The sequence below is a fragment of the Carcharodon carcharias genome, chromosome 12 (assembly GCF_017639515.1).
Source record: "Carcharodon carcharias isolate sCarCar2 chromosome 12, sCarCar2.pri, whole genome shotgun sequence".
Taxonomy (NCBI): Eukaryota; Metazoa; Chordata; class Chondrichthyes; order Lamniformes; family Lamnidae; genus Carcharodon; species Carcharodon carcharias.
The window spans coordinates 76,049,848-76,067,335 of NC_054478.1; the positions used below are offsets into that span (position 1 = coordinate 76,049,848).

The 17,488-nt window shown below is 41.9% G+C and overlaps 2 protein-coding genes across 7 annotated transcripts in view; one reads left to right on the top strand and one right to left on the bottom strand.

Annotated features, from left to right (window-relative positions):
* The window catches only part of dcaf17 (ddb1 and cul4 associated factor 17), a 50,839-nt gene extending 41,075 nt beyond the window's left edge, over positions 1–9,764 (bottom strand). Inside the window, exons 1-3 of one of the 3 annotated variants that reach the window (XM_041200140.1) lie at positions 9,666–9,764; positions 7,199–7,491; positions 166–269 (exon numbers count right to left, since the gene is read on the bottom strand). In XM_041200140.1, the coding sequence (XP_041056074.1) occupies positions 166–269; positions 7,199–7,369 (275 nt within the window). In that variant the 5' untranslated portion in view covers positions 7,370–7,491; positions 9,666–9,764. Of the gene's footprint in view, positions 1–165; positions 270–7,198; positions 7,492–9,449 lie in introns of all 3 variants that reach the window. The other 2 variants (XM_041200138.1, XM_041200139.1) reach the window with 2 other exon arrangements.
* Positions 9,765–9,891: 127 nt separating this feature from the next.
* Positions 9,892–17,488, top strand: part of mettl8 (methyltransferase like 8) — a 43,283-nt gene continuing 35,686 nt past the window's right edge. For all 4 annotated transcript variants that reach the window (XM_041201415.1, XM_041201412.1, XM_041201413.1 and 1 more), the window contains exons 1-3: positions 9,892–9,948; positions 15,358–15,562; positions 16,219–16,310. In XM_041201415.1, coding sequence (XP_041057349.1) covers positions 15,402–15,562; positions 16,219–16,310 — 253 coding nt within the window. In that variant the 5' untranslated portion in view covers positions 9,892–9,948; positions 15,358–15,401. The remainder of the gene's footprint in view (positions 9,949–15,357; positions 15,563–16,218; positions 16,311–17,488) is intronic.

The window sequence follows — 17,488 nt, forward strand, 5'->3', positions numbered from 1 at the left end:
GCCGGGCAGCAGAGCTTTGATATGATCCATTGGTTGTGGGATAATAATACAGGACTCTAACTGATCCCTGTTTGGTTAGTGTGGTTTTAAGCCATATTCTATAATTTAATACAAATATGTTGTGCATATTTTGTCATGTTTTTCTTATAATGACATTTGACTTACCTACTAAAACAACATCTGTAATTGTCAAAGTAAATCCTTCCTTTTTCATAAACCACTGGTGAATGGGATTGTTTTGTCCAAACACACTCAAAGGTTGTGGTCTTCTGAAAGATAGCAAATTAATCATACTAGATAATTTTCTATAGATTTCTAACTTTCATTAACTGGCAAGTAGTAATTGGATCACAGTACAAAATTGGGAGATCTTCAATATTCAACCAGCAAATGACTAATCAGTTCCAGCATCCACATTAAAAACAAAAATTGGCAAATACTTGCTAGAAATTGATTCTAAACATGTAGGAAGCCTTTAATAAAAAAAATTCATGCTACAATTTAAAAATAAAAATTCTCAGTACACAAAAACCTTAAACAACACTTCATATTCATCATCTCTTACTCTCAACTCAGCAAGGCCAACTGACAGAAGTTGCCTTGTCTTCATTGCTGACTGTTAGCAGGAATGATGAGTGGTGAGTACTGCACCTCAACTCCAAATACTAAAGAGTCCATTCAGAAGTGACCAAAACCTTTACCTATCCTTTAACTCATGTGCACTGCCAGCAATCAAAATTAAGGTAAAAAAAAGTTATCATTGCTAACCCCATTACCAGTAACACAAAGGATAACCTGTGTTTTAATATTGAAGCCCCACTCAAGAGATTTGAGCACATAATATGGGCTGACACTTGCAGCGATACCGAAAGTGCTCTCTTTTGGAAGAAATGTTAAACTAAGGTTTAATCTATCTTTTCAAATAGATGTAAAAGATCCCATGCCGTTATTAGAAAAGCCATCGTATTTTCCCAGTATCCTGGCCAACACTGATCTCTCCATCATTATAACAGATTAGCTGGTAAGCTATCTCTTGCAGTTTGTGGGATCTGTGTATATTGTCTGCCATGTTTACTTCTATTAAACAGTAACTACACTTCAAAAGTACTTCATTGGCTGTGAAGCATACAGGGATGCTCCGAGATCATTAAAGGCACTACATCAATGCAAGTTCTTTATCAGTGTAAAATTATAGGCACTTTTGTGCTCAGGTGTTAAGCCCACTTTGAAAATGAGGTAGAGGAGCAGAGGGATCTAGATGGGCCATTCAGCCCCTCGAGCTTGCTCCAACGTTGATTAAGCTCATGATTTATATGTACCTCAGCTACATTTACCCATCAAAGCGCAATATCCCTTGTTATACTTATTTAGCAAAAATCTGTCGATCCCAGTCTTGAAAACTCCACATATCATTAAAGGTGGCAATACAAGTTGGTACGGTCAAAATGAAAAAAAAAGGTGTCATTAAAGCATAGTATGGAACATATCTTTTTATTTCTGTTGGACAGTTGTAAAGAACATATCTTTATATTTTCTGTTGGACTGGGGATTAAAATTACAATGGCTGCGCATTGAAAGACACGTAAGAGACATATACAATGTTGCAGTCCTGGAACAGCGTGTGCCATGAAAGACAGGATGGTGCAGGAAAGGAGTCCTAGACCAAGGGTTCAGGCAACAACATTTTAATTGGCTCCTGACCAGGTGACCAAGTTAGGTATGAGAAGCAGGTCAGCAGAATAGCTCCTAGCCTGAAAGGAATAAGGCCTAAAGCCTCCTCCTGCTCTGTGTGGAAGATTCCAGTAATTCGGCAATGATAGCCGGCTGGCTGTTCTTCTCATATCTCTATAACCTGCTCACTCTCTGAAAATCCCTGTCAAGAGGCAAGGGGGAATAATCACTGTTAAAGACATTGAAAGGCCAAGTGCTCAACCAGTGAGCTGAATACTGAAAATGCTGGAAGACCACCTCATGTCATCAACAAGAACTGACTGGAATTTTTTCTTATATTATTCATTCGCGGGATGTGGGCTTCGTTGGCTGGACCAGTATTTATTGCCCACCCCTAGTTGCCCTTGAGAAGGTGGTGAGTTGCCTTCTTGAACCACTGCAGTCCATGTGGTGTAGGTACACGCACAATGCTGTTAGGGAGTTCCAGGATTTTGACCCAGTCATAGTGAAGGAACGGCAATATATTTCCAATTTAGGATAGCGAGTGTCTTGGAGGGGAACTTCCAGGTGGTGGTGTTCCCATTTATCTGCTGCCCTTTTCCTTCTAGGTGGTAGTGGTCGTGGGTTTGGAAGGTGCTGTCTAAGGAGCCTTGGTGAATTCCTGCAGCGCATCTACTACGGTGCGTCGGTAGTGGAGGGAGTGAATGTTTGTGGATGTGGTGCCAATCAAGCCAACTGCTTTGTCCTGGACAGTGTCCAGCTTCTTCAGTGTTGTAGGAGCTGCACTCATCCAGGCAAGTGGGGAGTATTCCATCTCACTCTGGACTTGTGCCTTGTAGATGGAGGACAGACTTTGGGGAGTCAGGAATTGAGTTACTCGTCACACGATTCCTAGCCTCCGACCTGCTCTTGTAGCCACAGTATTTATATGGCTAGTCCAGTACAGTTTCTGGTCAATGGTAACCCCCAGGATGTTGATAGTGCAGGATTCAGTGATGGTAATGCCATTGAACATCAAGGAGCAATGATTAGATTCTGTCTTGTTGGAGATGGTCATTGCCTGGCACTTGTGTGGCATGAATGTTACTTGCCACTTGTCAGCCCAAGCCTGGATATTGTCCAGGTCTTGCTGTATTTGGACATGGACTGCTTCAGTATCTGAGAAGTCGCGAATGGTGAGCATTGTGTAATCATCATCGAACATCCCCACTTCTGACCTAATGATGGAAGGACGTCATTGATGAAGCAGCTGAAAATGGTTGGGCCTAGGACACCACTCTGAGGAACTCATGCAGTGATGTCCTGGAGCTGAAATGAAACTCCAATAACCACAACCGTTTTCCTTCGTGCTAGATATGACTCCAACCAGGCTCCTTGATGCCACACTCGGTCAAGTGCTGCTTTGATGTCAAGGGCACCTACTCTCACCTCACCGTGTGAGTTCAGCTCTTTTGTCCACGTTTGAACCAAGGCTGTAACAAGGTCAGGAGCTGAGTGGCCCTGGTGGAACCCAAACTGGGCATCAGTGAGCAGGTTGTTGCTAAGCAAGTGCCGCTTGATAGCACTATTGATGACCTCTTCCATCACTTTACTGATGATGGAGAGTAGACTGATGGGCGGTAATTGGCCGGGTTGGGTCTGTCCTTTTTTTTTGCGTACAGTGCATACCTGGGCAATTTTCCACATAGCCAGGTAGATGTCAGTGTTCTAGCTGTACTGGAACAACTTGGCTAGGGGCACGGCAAGTTCTGGAGCACAAGTCTTCTTTACTATTGCTGGAATATTGTCAGGGCCCATAGCCTTTATAGTATCCAGTGCCTTCATCCATTCCTTGATATCACGTGGAGTAAATCGAATTGGCTGAAGACTGGCATCTGTGATGCTGGGGACCTTAGGAGGAGGGCGAAATGGATCATCCACTTAGCACTTCTGGCTGAAGATTGTTGCGAATGCTTCAGCCTTATCTTTTGCACTGCTGTGCAGGGCACCTCCATCATTAATGATGGAGATATTTGTGGGGCTACCTCCTCCAGTAAGTTGTTAAATTGTCCACCACCATTCACCACTGGATGTGGCAGGACTGCAGAGCTTAGATCTGATCCTTTGGTTGTGGGATCGCTTAGATCTCTCTTCACTTGCTGCTTATGCTCTTTGGCATGCAAGTAGTCCTGTTTTATAGCTTCACCAAGTTGACACCTTATTTTAAGGTATGACTGGTGCTGCTCCTGGCATGCCCTCCTGCACTCTTCATTGAACCAGGGTTGATCCCCTGGCTTGATGGTAATGGTAGAGTGGGGGATATGCTGGGCCGTGAGGTTACAGATTGTGTTTGAGCGCAATTCTGCTGCTGCTGATGGCCCACAGTGCCTCATGGATGCCCAGTTTTGACTTGCTAGAGTTGTTCGAAATCTATCCCATTTAGCACGGTGGTAGTACCACACAACATGACGAAGGGTATCCTCAATATGAAGGCGGGACTTACTCTCCACAACAACTGTGTGGTGGTCACTCTTACCGATACTGTCACGGACAGATGCATCTGTGGCAGGCAGGTTGGTGAGGATGCTGTTAAGTATGTTTTTCCCTCTTGTTGGTTCCTTCACCACCTGCCGTAGCCCCAGTCTAGCAGCTATGTCATTTAGGACTCAGCCAGCTCGGTCAGTAGTGGTGCTACCAAGCCACTCTTGGTGATGGACACTGAAGGCCCCCACCCAGAGTACATTCTGCGCCCTTGCCACCCTCAGTGCTTCGTCCAAGTGATGTTCAACATATAGGAGCACTGATTCATCAGCTGAGGGAGGGCGGTAGGTGATAATCAGCAGGAGGTTTCCTTCCCCATGTTTGACCTGATGCCATGAGACTTCATGGGGTCCAGAGTTGATGTTGAGGACTCTCAGGGCAACCCCCTCCCAACTGTATCCCACTGTACCTCCACCTCTGTTGGGTCTGTCCTGCTCACAATTAAGAGTCAACCACATTGCTGTGGGTCTGGAGTCACATGTAGGCCAGACCAAGTAAGGACGACAGATTTCCTTTCCTAAAGGACATTCGTGATGCAGATGGGTTTTTACAACAATCGAGAATGGTTTCACGATCATCACTGGACTTTTAATTCCAGATTTTTAAACTGGCAGACTTTCATCCAGCATCCAGAGCATTACCCTGGGTCTCTGGATTACCAGTCCAGCGACAATACCACTATGCCATTGCCTCCTCCCAAATTTGGAAGACATCGATCAAAATCAACCCGTCGAATCCTGTACTTCGGAATTGGTGCTATTGAACTGTTATATGCCACCCTTAAAATCAGTGTTTTTATGTGTCTTGTACGTGGGTATAGGGATTTAAGAAGGGGTAGAGTTTAGGTTATAGAGTTAGAAATTAGCAGTTCATATTTCTTTCTTTTGCCACTGGTTAACAGCAGTTTGTTCAATAAACAGTTATTTACTTATTAAGTTTACAAACCTGATGCTTATATTCTGTTAACCTATATTAAACAGTTAGGTAGAATAGGGGCAATCTGGTGATTTGATCAAACTTTTTCACATTTGTCACGGTGCGGGGAACAGTGGGGCTTGATATTACAGCGCACTATCCCCAGTGAGTCGTGACACTTATGCAACATCTTAATTGAGCTGTAGATGGAGTACTGAGTACAGTTTTGGGTACCTAGTTATAAAAAGAATATAAAAGCAGAGCTAAGGGAGGTCATGGAAATTAGCCATATGCCGTCCCTGTGGTTTAGTAGCACTTAGTGGTTGGTCCAGTAGTTTGGCAGCACTATGGAAGGAGTATTGAGGATTGGGGACTGTAGGGGCTGAAATAAGAATTTTTTTTTTAAACAGTACTTTTTTGTGGGGAGGAATGGAATCCTCAATGTAAGAAATATTTTTCCTGTTACTTATTTGATAAGCGTTTTACTCTGAATTATATATTATTTAATAGGTTTCTTAGCTTCCAGAACAAAATACAGAATTTAAGTGAAATTCAAAATAGCAGCACATTTTATTGAAACATTTGATTAGTTTACCTTCACCTTTCTCCTCATTGGTCATTCAGGATTGCTTGTTTTCATAGTACTTTCCTGGCTGCTTTCCTCAATTACCCGAGTTCTGACATGTGACTTTCCAAATATGCAACTTAAGCCTAGTGAATTGCAAGAAATTTTGCATACAAGTTGTGACGCTGAATTGTGACATAAATGCACAATGTCAAACCATTAACATGTCAAAATAAAAATGTTTTCCGCTAAATGGGGGCTGTACTGGTTTAATGTCAGTCATACTCCACATTATGATTAATCAATCCACTCCTGATATAGTGACACAAGGACATGGTAGAACAGATTTCATTATAAAAGGTTCCCATGATTTAAAAAGTGATATTATCAATTCACGTTTGTTGTAAAAGAAGATATCTAACCAATTCGGTTAACTCATGATAAATTGACTTTTTCTAAGAACCTTATGTTATGATTTTCCTGGAGATCATGTTGCCTGAGTATTTCCACCTGTGAAATGATAAATGGCTAAAACTGTGTATTGTTAAAATTTGATGAGAGGGGCTAACTAAATGGCACTAATGTATCCGGGAACTTGTCCACACTGCAGGATCTACCTTTGGCTACCAGTGAAAGCTTTGGGCTAGATTCTAACACTAGGCTTTTGGGAGGGGCTAAGCTTTGAACTAATAACTTTAGTGAAGCTATGAAAAGTTAATTCCGGTGGATAAATTTAACCACATTACTCTGAAGCATTTGATTTAAGTTTTATTTTGTTTAAAACATTATTTTGGATCTTAAAATTTTGAGCTGGTAAGGGAAAAAAAGCAGATGAAATTTTCAAAAAGGTGTTTAGTAATTCAACTGGTTTGTTTTATTACTACTGGTATATTCTCCTGACTGGTTATTCTGGATTAGTTTGTAAATTCTTAGTGGTTCCTCACTGGGGATTTTCCTCACTATTTTATTTGATTTTGATTGGTACATTCTCTTCTGTTTTACTTACATAGAAATTATAACAGAGAAACAGGCCAAGTCCAATCAGTTCATGTTGGCACTTACCTTCTATAAGCAGTTGTTTTAATTTATGTGCCCTCTTCAGACATCCTTTTATTCACGAGCCCTCCAACCATCAATCTAACCTATTCTTAAATATTGACATTATTTCTACTTAATCAGCAGCTCCAGATGTGCATTTCAAAACTTCACAACCCCCTCTATATAAAGAAAAACGTTTCTGTAGCTTCTTTTTAAATCGTATATGTTATCTTATGCCTACACCTCAAATTCAAGAGCTCTCAATCACTTGAAACATATTTCTTTCTACTCTGTCCCACTGCTTCATAACTTTCAGCAGCTCCATAAAGTAATAATCTCAGCTGTTCTTCATATTTGTATTTCTTTAATACTGCCAAAACATGACACTAGCAAGTGTGCAAGTGTGAAAAACAAAGGTGCCCTGCAGATACAAAATCCTTAGTAAACAGATTGTGCAATATTAATGAAGTGACACTGACCACAACTTACCTGACATACTAACTGACGGAGGATGGTCAAGTTTTTTCTGAGCACAGAACCATCTTCATTTCCATACAAGCCAATAGATCTTGCAGACAAAATGCAACAGTTATTTTTTTTCCTTAAACATGAAATGTTGGCAGATTTCTTTGTACCATACATTTTCATAGATGGTTTCATGAGTAAACTATTTATGTTTTCTGCCCAGAGGGTCCTTGCAATGGATCTTGAGATTATGTTTTCAGTATCAGCGTATGTGACACAGTGAAGTAGAAATCCAATTTCTCCCCATTTGATTGGATCTATGAAAGATATTTTGTTAAAAATGTGTGAAAGGCTGAATATTTTTAAAACACATTGCAAATATATACATATATTTTTTACATTTGGTTGGCAACAGCTTATCATGAAATAGCTTCCAATGAAGAGGTTGCTACACTCCAGCAATCAAAACCTTTTTAAGCTAAAGGTAACTATGCATGAACTAATCAGAGAGGTAGTATTAGGTCAGGTCCTAACACCAGATTCCACTACAATTGCAGCACTGCAACAACTGTTGTGGGAATGCATGTTAGCAACAAGAATACAAGCTGCAAAAACTACAGTACAGGTCTCACCACCAATACCTCTCAAGTTTATGGCAGACAGCTGTCTATACCACACAATTAATGCTAACTGCTTTTAACCTATTAATAATTCTGGCAATTTTGGGATGACTAAACTGTTCCATCAGCAGTTCGCACCTTGTTAAAATAAGATTACTTAGAATTATTTGGATCCTAAAAGTAGAGTCAGGTCACAGCTTGTGCTAATCAGCTCTGATTGCAAGTAGCTGGAAAGAGGAAAGGCAGGAGCCCATCATGAAAACTGACCTCCTGATCAAAACGGGTAAGCTATCTTGATGTCCTGCAGCACTTCAGACTTCCAAAATCTCCTGTCACCAACAGCTGAAAAGCTGGACATTGTAATTTTGATGCCATTCAATCAAGACATTAAAATGAAATATGACATTAAGAATGGGTTAGTCAAGAAAGCACTTCCGTACTGGTTTCAGAACCTGTATGGAAAATGCTTTTTTGACTGGTCCTCTCTAGCCCATAAAGTCAAACTCTACTCCTTGATACATTTTTACCAAATGTTGCCTTTGGTTCTTTAGCCAATCACCTTAAGTCTGTATCCTCTGGTTCTTGACTCTTCTACCAATGGGAACAATTGCTCACCACCTACTCTGTCTAGCCCTCTCATAATTAGAACACCTGTATCAAACCCCCTCTCAACTTTCTTTCCTCTGAGAACAGCCTCCAATCTATTCCTCATCCCTGGAAACATTCCAGTAAGTCATTTCTGCATTCTCTCTAAAACCTTCATGACCTTCCTAAAGTGCAGTGCTCAGAATTCCACACAATATTACAGTTGAGGCTGAACAAGAGTTTTATAAAGGTTCCTCATAACTTATTTGTTTTGTACTCTAAGTCTCTATTTATAAAGCCCAGGATTCTGTATGCCTTATTAACCACTTTCTCAACATGCCCTGCCACCTTCAAGGATTTGTGAACATATAGCCTTAGAACTGTTCCTGCATCCGTTTTAGAATTGTATCTTTTAGTTTATATTGCCGCTCCTTATTCTTCCTATCTAAATGTATCACTTCACTCTTGTGTGTGTCATCTGCCCATTCCACAAGCCTATGTTCTCTTAAAGTCTATCACTATCTTCCTCACACAGTTCATAACACTTGCAAGTTTTGTGCTATCTGCACATTGTACTCTGTACACCTAAGTCTAGGTCATTAGTATATATCAAGAAAAGCAGTAGTCCTGGTACTGACCCCTGGGAACCCCACTTTATACCATCCTCTAATACATAAAATAAATACTTCTCATCTGGTTGTGGTGACTTATCAACTTTGAGTAGAGACAACTTTCTAATGCCCCCTTTTAATCAATTTTTAGCCTATCCAGTGTCTCAACTATCTTCTCTTTCACTACAACTTTGGCAACATTTAATACCTCCGCATACACTCTGCCTCCATGTGTAAATCCCCTTTTTGGTCTCTAAACAACTCTACTCTTCCTCTTTTGCTATTCATATGCCTATGGAAGACTTTTGGACAAACTGATGTTGATTGCCAATCTTTTCTGATACTCTTTGTCTCTTATTTCCTTCTTCACTTCCCTCTGAACGTTCTATATTCAGTCTAGTTCTCACTTGTATGACAATTACTTGGCATTTGTCATATAGACCTTTTTTCTCAACTTACTCTTTTGTGATCCAGGAACTCTGGATTTGTTTGCTCCACCTTTCCTCCTGATGGGGAGGTATCTAAACAATCTCTTCAAATGCTGCGCTTTGTTCAATTTCAGTATTTTGCCTGCCAACCTTTGATTCCAATTTACCTAGGCTCATCTGTTCTCACTCCATTGAAATTGGCCCTCCTCCAATTAATTATTCTGGCGGTCAGGCGCATGCCCCATACCAGAATGGAAGAAGTCAGATTCCCTGTTAACTCTTGACTGATGCTTCTTTTGCTTTGCAAGAGGAGGAAGTTCGACCCACGCGCCCGCTCTGCTTCCGGAGCCCTAGAAATGACTAACAGCAGCGCGCAGACCCTTCCGCAGTTATGCCAAGGAGGCTGCCGGGAGTTGTAGTCGCTCTTCTACGTCTCAAGGCCTACACCTCCCAGAAGGCACTGCTTCATTTCGTAGCTGTGACCTTGTGTCGTTGTACTTCCAGTGTTTCGAAGTGGTTTGTTGCGGAAGGTGAGTTTTTGCTCCTTGAGCGGTGGTTTCTGTCTCTTTTCAAAGCCGGTAATTCTAAACAGGCGCGCGGGTCAAATGTCTCTGATTCCAATGCCATGACCTGTAATCACATGGCCGGGGTGGGATTTAAGTTGCTGTTTGTGATTTCAGACCAAAGTGTTGTGTCCCAGGAAAACAGCGTTTACTTACCCGTATATTAGTTCTGCCTCTGTAAACCATTAAAATAGGTATTGTAAGGACAATCGTGTTTTCTACTGCGTTACTGAAGTTGTCTTTGGAAGGCACAATGGGAGATCCCCTGGAGTGGGTCAGTATTTGAAAGGGGATATCCCATATTGAAATGTTAAAGGCTAGACAGACACCCTAATGTAGAACAAAAACAGAATTATCTGGAAAAACTCAGCAGGTCTGGCAGCATCGGCGGAGAAGAAAAGAGTTGACGTTTCGAGTCTTCATGACCCTTCGACAGAACTTGAGTTCGAGTCCAAGAAAGAGTTGAAATATAAGCTGGTTCAAGGTGTGTGTGTGGGGGGCGGAGAGAGAGAGAGAGAGAGGTGGAGTGGGGGTGTGGTTGTAGGGACAAACAAGCAGTGATAGAAGCAGATCATCAAAAGATGTCAACAACAATAATACAAAAGAACACATAGGTGTTAAAGTTAAAAGTTGGTGATATTATCTAAACGAATGTGCTAATTAAGAATGGATGGTAGGGCACTCAAGGTATAGCTCTAGTGGGGGTGGGGAGAGCATAAAAGATATATAAAAAAAAATAAATAATAAATATTTTTTTTTCTTTTTCTCTTTTTATAATGGAAATAGGTGGGAAAAGGAAAATCTATATAATTTATTGGAAAAAAAAGAAAAGGAAGGGGGAAACAGAAAGGGGGTGGGGATGGGGGAGGGAGCTCACGACCTAAAGTTGTTGAATTCAATATTCAGTCCGGATGGCTGTAAATTGCCTAGTCAGAAGATGAGGTGTTGTTCCTCCAGTTTGCTTTGGGCTTCACTGGAACAAGGAAGCCAAGGACAGACATGTGGGCAAGAGAGCAGGGTGGAGTGTTAAAAAGGCAAGCGACAGGGAGGTTTGGGTCACTCTTGTGGACAGACCGCAGGTGTTCTGCAAAGCGGTCGCCCAGTTTACGTTTGGTCTCTCCAATGTAGAGGAGACCACATTGGGAGCAACGAATGCAGTAGACTAAGTTGGGGGAAATGCAAGTGAAATGCTGCTTCACTTGAAAGGAGTGTTTGGGTCCTTGGACGGTGAGGAGAGAGGAAGTGAAGGGGCAGGTGTTGCATCTTTTGCGTGGGCATGGGGTGGTGCCATAGGAGGGGGTTGAGGAGTAGGGGGTGATGGAGGAGTGGACCAGGGTGTTCCGGAGGGAGCGATCCCTAAGGAATGCCAATAGGGGGGGTGAAGGGAAGATGTGTTTGGTGGTGGCATCATGCTGGAGTTGGCAGAAATGGCGGAGGATGATCCTTTGAATGCGAAGGCTGGTGAGGTGATAAGTGAGGACAAGGGGGACCCTATCATGTTTCTGGGAGGGAGGAGAAGGCGTGAGGGCGGATGCGCGGGAGATGGGCCGGACACGGTTGAGGGCCCTGTCAATGACCGTGGGTGGAAAACCTCGGTTAAGGAAGAAGGAGGACATGTCAGAGGAACTGTTTTTGAAGGTGGTAGCACCAGAACAGATGCGACGGAGGCGAAGGAACTGAGAGAATGGGATGGAGTCCCTACAGGAAGCGGGGTGTGAGGAACTGTAGTCAAGGTAGCTGTGGGAGTCGGTGGGTTTTTAATGGATATTGGTGGACAGTCTATCACCAGAGATTGAGACAGAGAGGTCAAGGAAGGGAAGGGAAGTGTCAGAGATGGACCATGTGAAAATGATGGAGGGATGGAGATTGGAAGCAAAATTAATAAATTTTTCCAAGTCCCGATGAGAGCATGAAGCGGCACCGAAGTAATCATCGATGTACCGGAGAAAGAGTTGTGGAAGGGGGCCGGAGTAGGACTGGAACAAGGAATGTTCCACATACCCCATAAAGAGACAAGCATAGCTGTGGCCCATGCGGGTACCCATAGCCACACCTTTTATTTGGAGGAAGTGAGAGGAGTTGAAGGAGAAATTGTTCAGCGTGAGAACAAGTTCAGCCAGACACAGGAGAGTAGTGGTGGATGGGGATTGTTCGGGCCTCTGTTCGAGGAAGAAGCTAACGGCCCTCAGACCATCCTGGTGGGGGATGGAGGTGTAGAGGGATTGGACGTCCATGGTGAAGATGAAGCGGTTGGGGCCAGGGAACTGGAAATTGTTGATGTGACGTAAGGTGTCAGAGGAATCACGGATGTAGGTGGGAAGGGACTGGACAAGGGGAGAGAGAAGGGAGTCAAGATAACGAGAAATGAGTTCTGTGGGGCAGGAGCAAGCTGAGACGATCGGTCTACCGGGGCAGTTCTGTTTGTGGATTTTGGGTAGGAGATAGAAGCGGGCCGTCCGAGGTTGGGCGACTATCAGGTTTGAAGCTGTGGGAGGAAAATCTCCAGAGGAGATGAGGTCAGTGACAGTCCTGGAAACAATGGCTTGATGTTCAGTGGTGGGGTCATGGTCCAGGGAGAGGTAGGAGGAAGTGTCTGCGAGTTGACGCTCAGCTTCCGCGTGGTAGAGGTCAGTGCGCCAGACAACAACAGCACCACCCTTGTCAGCGGGTTTGATGACAATGTCAGGGTTGGACCTGAGAGAATGGAGTGCAGTAAGTTCAGAGAGAGACAGGTTAGAATGGGTGAGAGGAGCAGAGAAATTGAGACGACTAATGTCGAACCGACAGTTCTCAATGAAAAGATCAAGAGAAGGTAAGAATCCAGAGGGAGGGGTCCAGGTGGAGGGAGAATATTGGAGATGGGTAAAAGGATCCGTTGAACTGGGAGAGGACTCCTGCCCAAAGAAGTGAGCCCGGAGACGAAGACGGTGGAAGAAGAGTTCAGCATCATGCCGAGCCCGAAATTCATTGAGGTGAGGGCGTAAGGGTATGAAACTAAGTCCTTTGCTGAGCACTGAACGTTCAGCATCGGAGAGGGGAAGGTCAGGGGGTATAGTGAATACACGGCTGGGGTTGGGATTGGAAGATGGGGTGGGGATGGAGGGACAGGCAGGGGTGGAGGGTCCTAGATGGGTGTTGGTGTGGATGAGTTGTTGGAGCTTGCGTTCCTTAGCACTTGAGAGAAAGAGAAAAAGTTTCTTGTTGAGGCGTCGGATGAGCCGAAGGATAAAATGAAACTGGGGGCACGCGCAGCTTTGAGAAAGGGTACGGCGGTGCTGCTGGAGGGAGAGGTCGAGTGTGTTCATATGGTGGCGCATGGCACTGAGTGTGGATTTCAGAATGTGACGGGAACAGCAGTCCGAGAAACGTTTTATGTCCCGGAGATACCTGTAATCCTGGGTGGGTTCGAAACATGAGGGGTGGAATTTCAGTTGAAATCCACGTGGGGTAAGTCGGAGATGGAGACAGTCACTGAGAAAGGAGATGTGGCTGTGAAAGTGGGTTTTAGTAAACACCTTGTCAAACACCAGGAGGGAAATGGAAAGCAAGGAAGGTGAGCAGGGCAAAAGAGAGATACGGAAATCTTGTTGCAGAGAGGAACAGAACTTCTTCAAGGAGGTAGGCATTTCTTGAAGAGCAGTGGCAGTCAATTAAACAGAGAGATAAAAACAAAAAAACTGCAGATGCTGGAAATCCAAAACAAAAACAAAAACAGAATTACCTGGAAAAACTCAGCAGGTCTGGCAGCATCGGCGGAGAAGAAAAGAGTTGACGTTTCGAGTCCTCATGACCCTTCGACAGAACTTGAGTTCGAGTCCAAGAAAGAGTTGAAATATAAGCTGGTTTAAGGTGTGTGTGTGGGGGGCGGAGAGAGAGAGAGAGAGAGAGAGAGAGAGGTGGAGTGGGGGTGTGGTTGTAGGGACAAACAAGCAGTGATAGAAGCAGATCATCAAAAGATGTCAACAACAATAATACAAAAGAACACATAGGTGTTAAAGTTAAAAGTTGGTGATATTATCTAAACGAATGTGCTAATTAAGAATGGATGGTAGGGCACTCAAGGTATAGCTCTAGTGGGGGTGGGGAGAGCATAAAAGATGTAATAAATAAATAAATGTTTTTTTTCCTTTTTTTTTTGACCCTAATGTAGAAACAACCTACATTTCTGTAGCTCAGTCTTTAAACCTCTTGGTTAAGAATCTGTATAAATAGTAATATAATCTGTGCATCAACCTCCTAATTTTTGAAATAGAGCTACTCAATGGAAAATAGTGCTTTAATTGCAACTAAAGCAATCCAGTAATGGTTGTGCAGAATTAATTTATCTAACGGGAGATCTCAGTTGGAAAACAGGTGATCTAACGAACCGCCCCAAAGGAACAGTCATAATTTTAAAAGCAGTGGGTAGTGTGTCTTGAACCTACTTGAATTCTTTGAGAAGGTGTACAACCCATAAATCGAAAGGATACACGAAGTATCCAATCAGTGTGAAGTTTTTTAAAAGGAATGTGATGTTCAGCTGCATCTTGAACATTCAATTACAAGTCTATAAAGGTTACTTTTAAAAAAAATTATTCTGTCATCCAAGATGGAACAGTCCTGTTTGGCACTTCAGCCACAACCCTAACATTTACAAATGTACTTTGGTTGCACTGTGTACTATCAACAGACGGCATTACAGCAACTTTGCCAGTCTTTTTTGGTAACATCTCTCAAACTCATGAGCTCCATCACCTGATAAGGTGAGGGCAGTAGGTGCACGGGAACAATTATCACCTCCAGGTTCCCCATCAAGTCAGACACCATCCATACTTGAACATGTGTCAAGTGTTGCTGAGTCAAAATCTTGAAACTCCTGCCTAATAGAATTGCAGGCGCATCATTACTCCATAGATTGCAGCGTTTCAAGAAGAGAACCCACCTGCACAATCGCTAGGGAAATAAGGATGTGCAATAAATACTGATATTTCCAATGAAACCAAAGCATAAATAAGGATTTTTCAAAAAGCTTATCTTTTTTTAACTTCGAACTCTACTGTCCAGTCTAATTTCTCAGGCCATGTCTCATTTCCTCAGAACCTACCTGTCTAAAGTTGAATGTTTCCTTTCTACTCATTCCTCTGTCTGCCCCATCCTTCAAACTGCCTATTAATATGACAATCATATCCTTAACCCTGCCCCTCCCCACTGCACCTCACAGTGATTCATTATGCACATAAGCACTGGGCGTAAGAAAAGTAGTTCTGTTCTTTACTGCTTTCTAATGCTGAAAATGAAATGAAAAGTCATTTTTTTTCACTCTTCATTTTGCTGTTTTTTTTCTCTCAAAGCATAATAGTTATTACATTAATCTATTTTGTATCTATCTGAATTCAGCAATTAAATATATTTGTATTCCTTGGAGAGGACATTTCATCAATATGAAGAGGAAGTCACCAGTGTGGTTGGCTCACACACTGTCTTTTGCATTGCTGAGAAAACTTGGCTTGCAATGTAGATTCCAAAGTAGTAAACGACCAACTGCGCCTCTTGGCTCTCGGATTTTATCTGATCCTAATAAAGTATTTGAACATAATATGTGGTAAGTGGATGTTTAACAAACCAGATTATATTTACAAAAGTAAAATAGTCCAGATGTTGGAAAACTGATATAAAAATGTAATTTCAAATTACATATTTGTTCATTTAAAATTTTGTTTTAAGAAGTATTACTTATGCATTATTTATTCCATCATTAGTCAATTCTCTTTTGCTCAGAAACAACTCAAACAAGAGCTTCTGATATGATTTCAACGAGTTTTATGATTTGAATTTTAAATTAAATTTTTTTCCTGGTTAAAAGGTTCTGCAGCAAGTAGTGTAGTAATGAAATTTAATGCAAGATCACTTAGGTCCGAACATTAACCTGACAGTCATAAATGTAAGTAAACGTAGTATCAATTTATGTTATTTTTGTGGAATGCGATTGATCTAATAATGTTTCTTCTGGAATATGGTGGGACCTGCAATTTTTCCCCCTCCTTTTATGAATTTCTTACAAAAGTATCTTTACGCTTCCATGTATAGAAATATTGAGGAAAAAGAAGAGGGTGGCAAATAATCAACTCCAAACATTTCGAAATCATCTTTGTCTTCTATTCTATCCCAGTAACAGGACAAGCATAAAATGTGCAAATCATTGCAATGTGTACCTTCCTCTGCAGTCAGTTAAAAAAGAAAATTGACCTTTTTCTCCAGGGATCACATCCAGTGGACACCTGAACAGGAAGAACTTGCTAGACAAAAAACTGAAGAAAATTCTAGTGTTAGAGTCTCATTGGAAGAACAAGGTAAATTTAGAAGTTTTGTCTGAACTTTGGGGGAATGTTCTTCTAGAGGTGCACCAAGTGGAAGACCTAAGTTCAAAATGGTACTTTTATAGTTTGTCATGAGTGCGAATGAGGAGCCATATTATAGAGCAGTTTGCTTATTGTGTTTTATTGAATGGTCTAGGCACAAGTTAATTTGGGCATTAACATTTGAATTATCCTAGTAAAGTACCTGATAAAAGTAGCAATATAATGGCTGTTTTACTTTTAAAAGTGCTTGCTATTTGATATATTTTGCTGAATACCCTTATCTTTTTTTCTCACCAATTTTGTTCCTCCAACTTCCTGGATAGAATTGGTTCCTGGCTAGGTTATGATTATAGCCAATTGTCCTCAGAAACCTCATCAGAATAGTAATATTTTATGAGTAATCTTTAGCTGTAAAGTTTTGGCTATATACTTGACTATGATGGGATGAGGAATTGCAAGCAAGGCCACTCATGTCCTCATTCAAACATGTAGTATGGATTGTTGGTCAGAGATGAAAAACCTGTCTTTTTTTTCCTCTCCATCCTCTTTCCCAGCCCCACTCATTATGGTGCCCTTACTACTGCCCAAGCTAAGACCAGGTAATAGACATTGGATCAAACTTGGGATGTTTCTAACGTGTGTGGTGGATAGAGGGGCACCTGCAGATGTATTGTACTTGGATTTCCAGAAAGTATTTGATAGGTGCTATACCAAAGGTTATTACAGAAAATAAAAGCTCATAGTGTAGGGGGTAACATCTTGGCCTGGATAGAAGAATGGCTGGCTGGCAGAAAACAGAGTATGCATAAATGTATCTTTGTTTGATTGACAGGATTTGATGAGTGGAGTCCCGCAGGGGTCTGTGCTGGAGCCTCAACTTTTTACAATTTACATCAATGACTTAGATGAGCGGAGTGAAGACATGGTAGCTAAATTTGCAGGCAACACAAAGATAGGTAGGAAAATATGCTGTGAAGAAGACATGAGTTTGCAGACAGATATAGATAAGTTGAGTGAGCAGGCAAAAATATGGCAGATAGAGTATAATGTGGGAAAATGTGAGTTTGTTCACTTTGGCAGGAAGAACAAAAAAGCAGAGTATTTCTTAAATGGAGAACGACTGCAGAATTCCAAGGTGCAGAGGGATCTTGGTGGTCTCGTGCATGAAT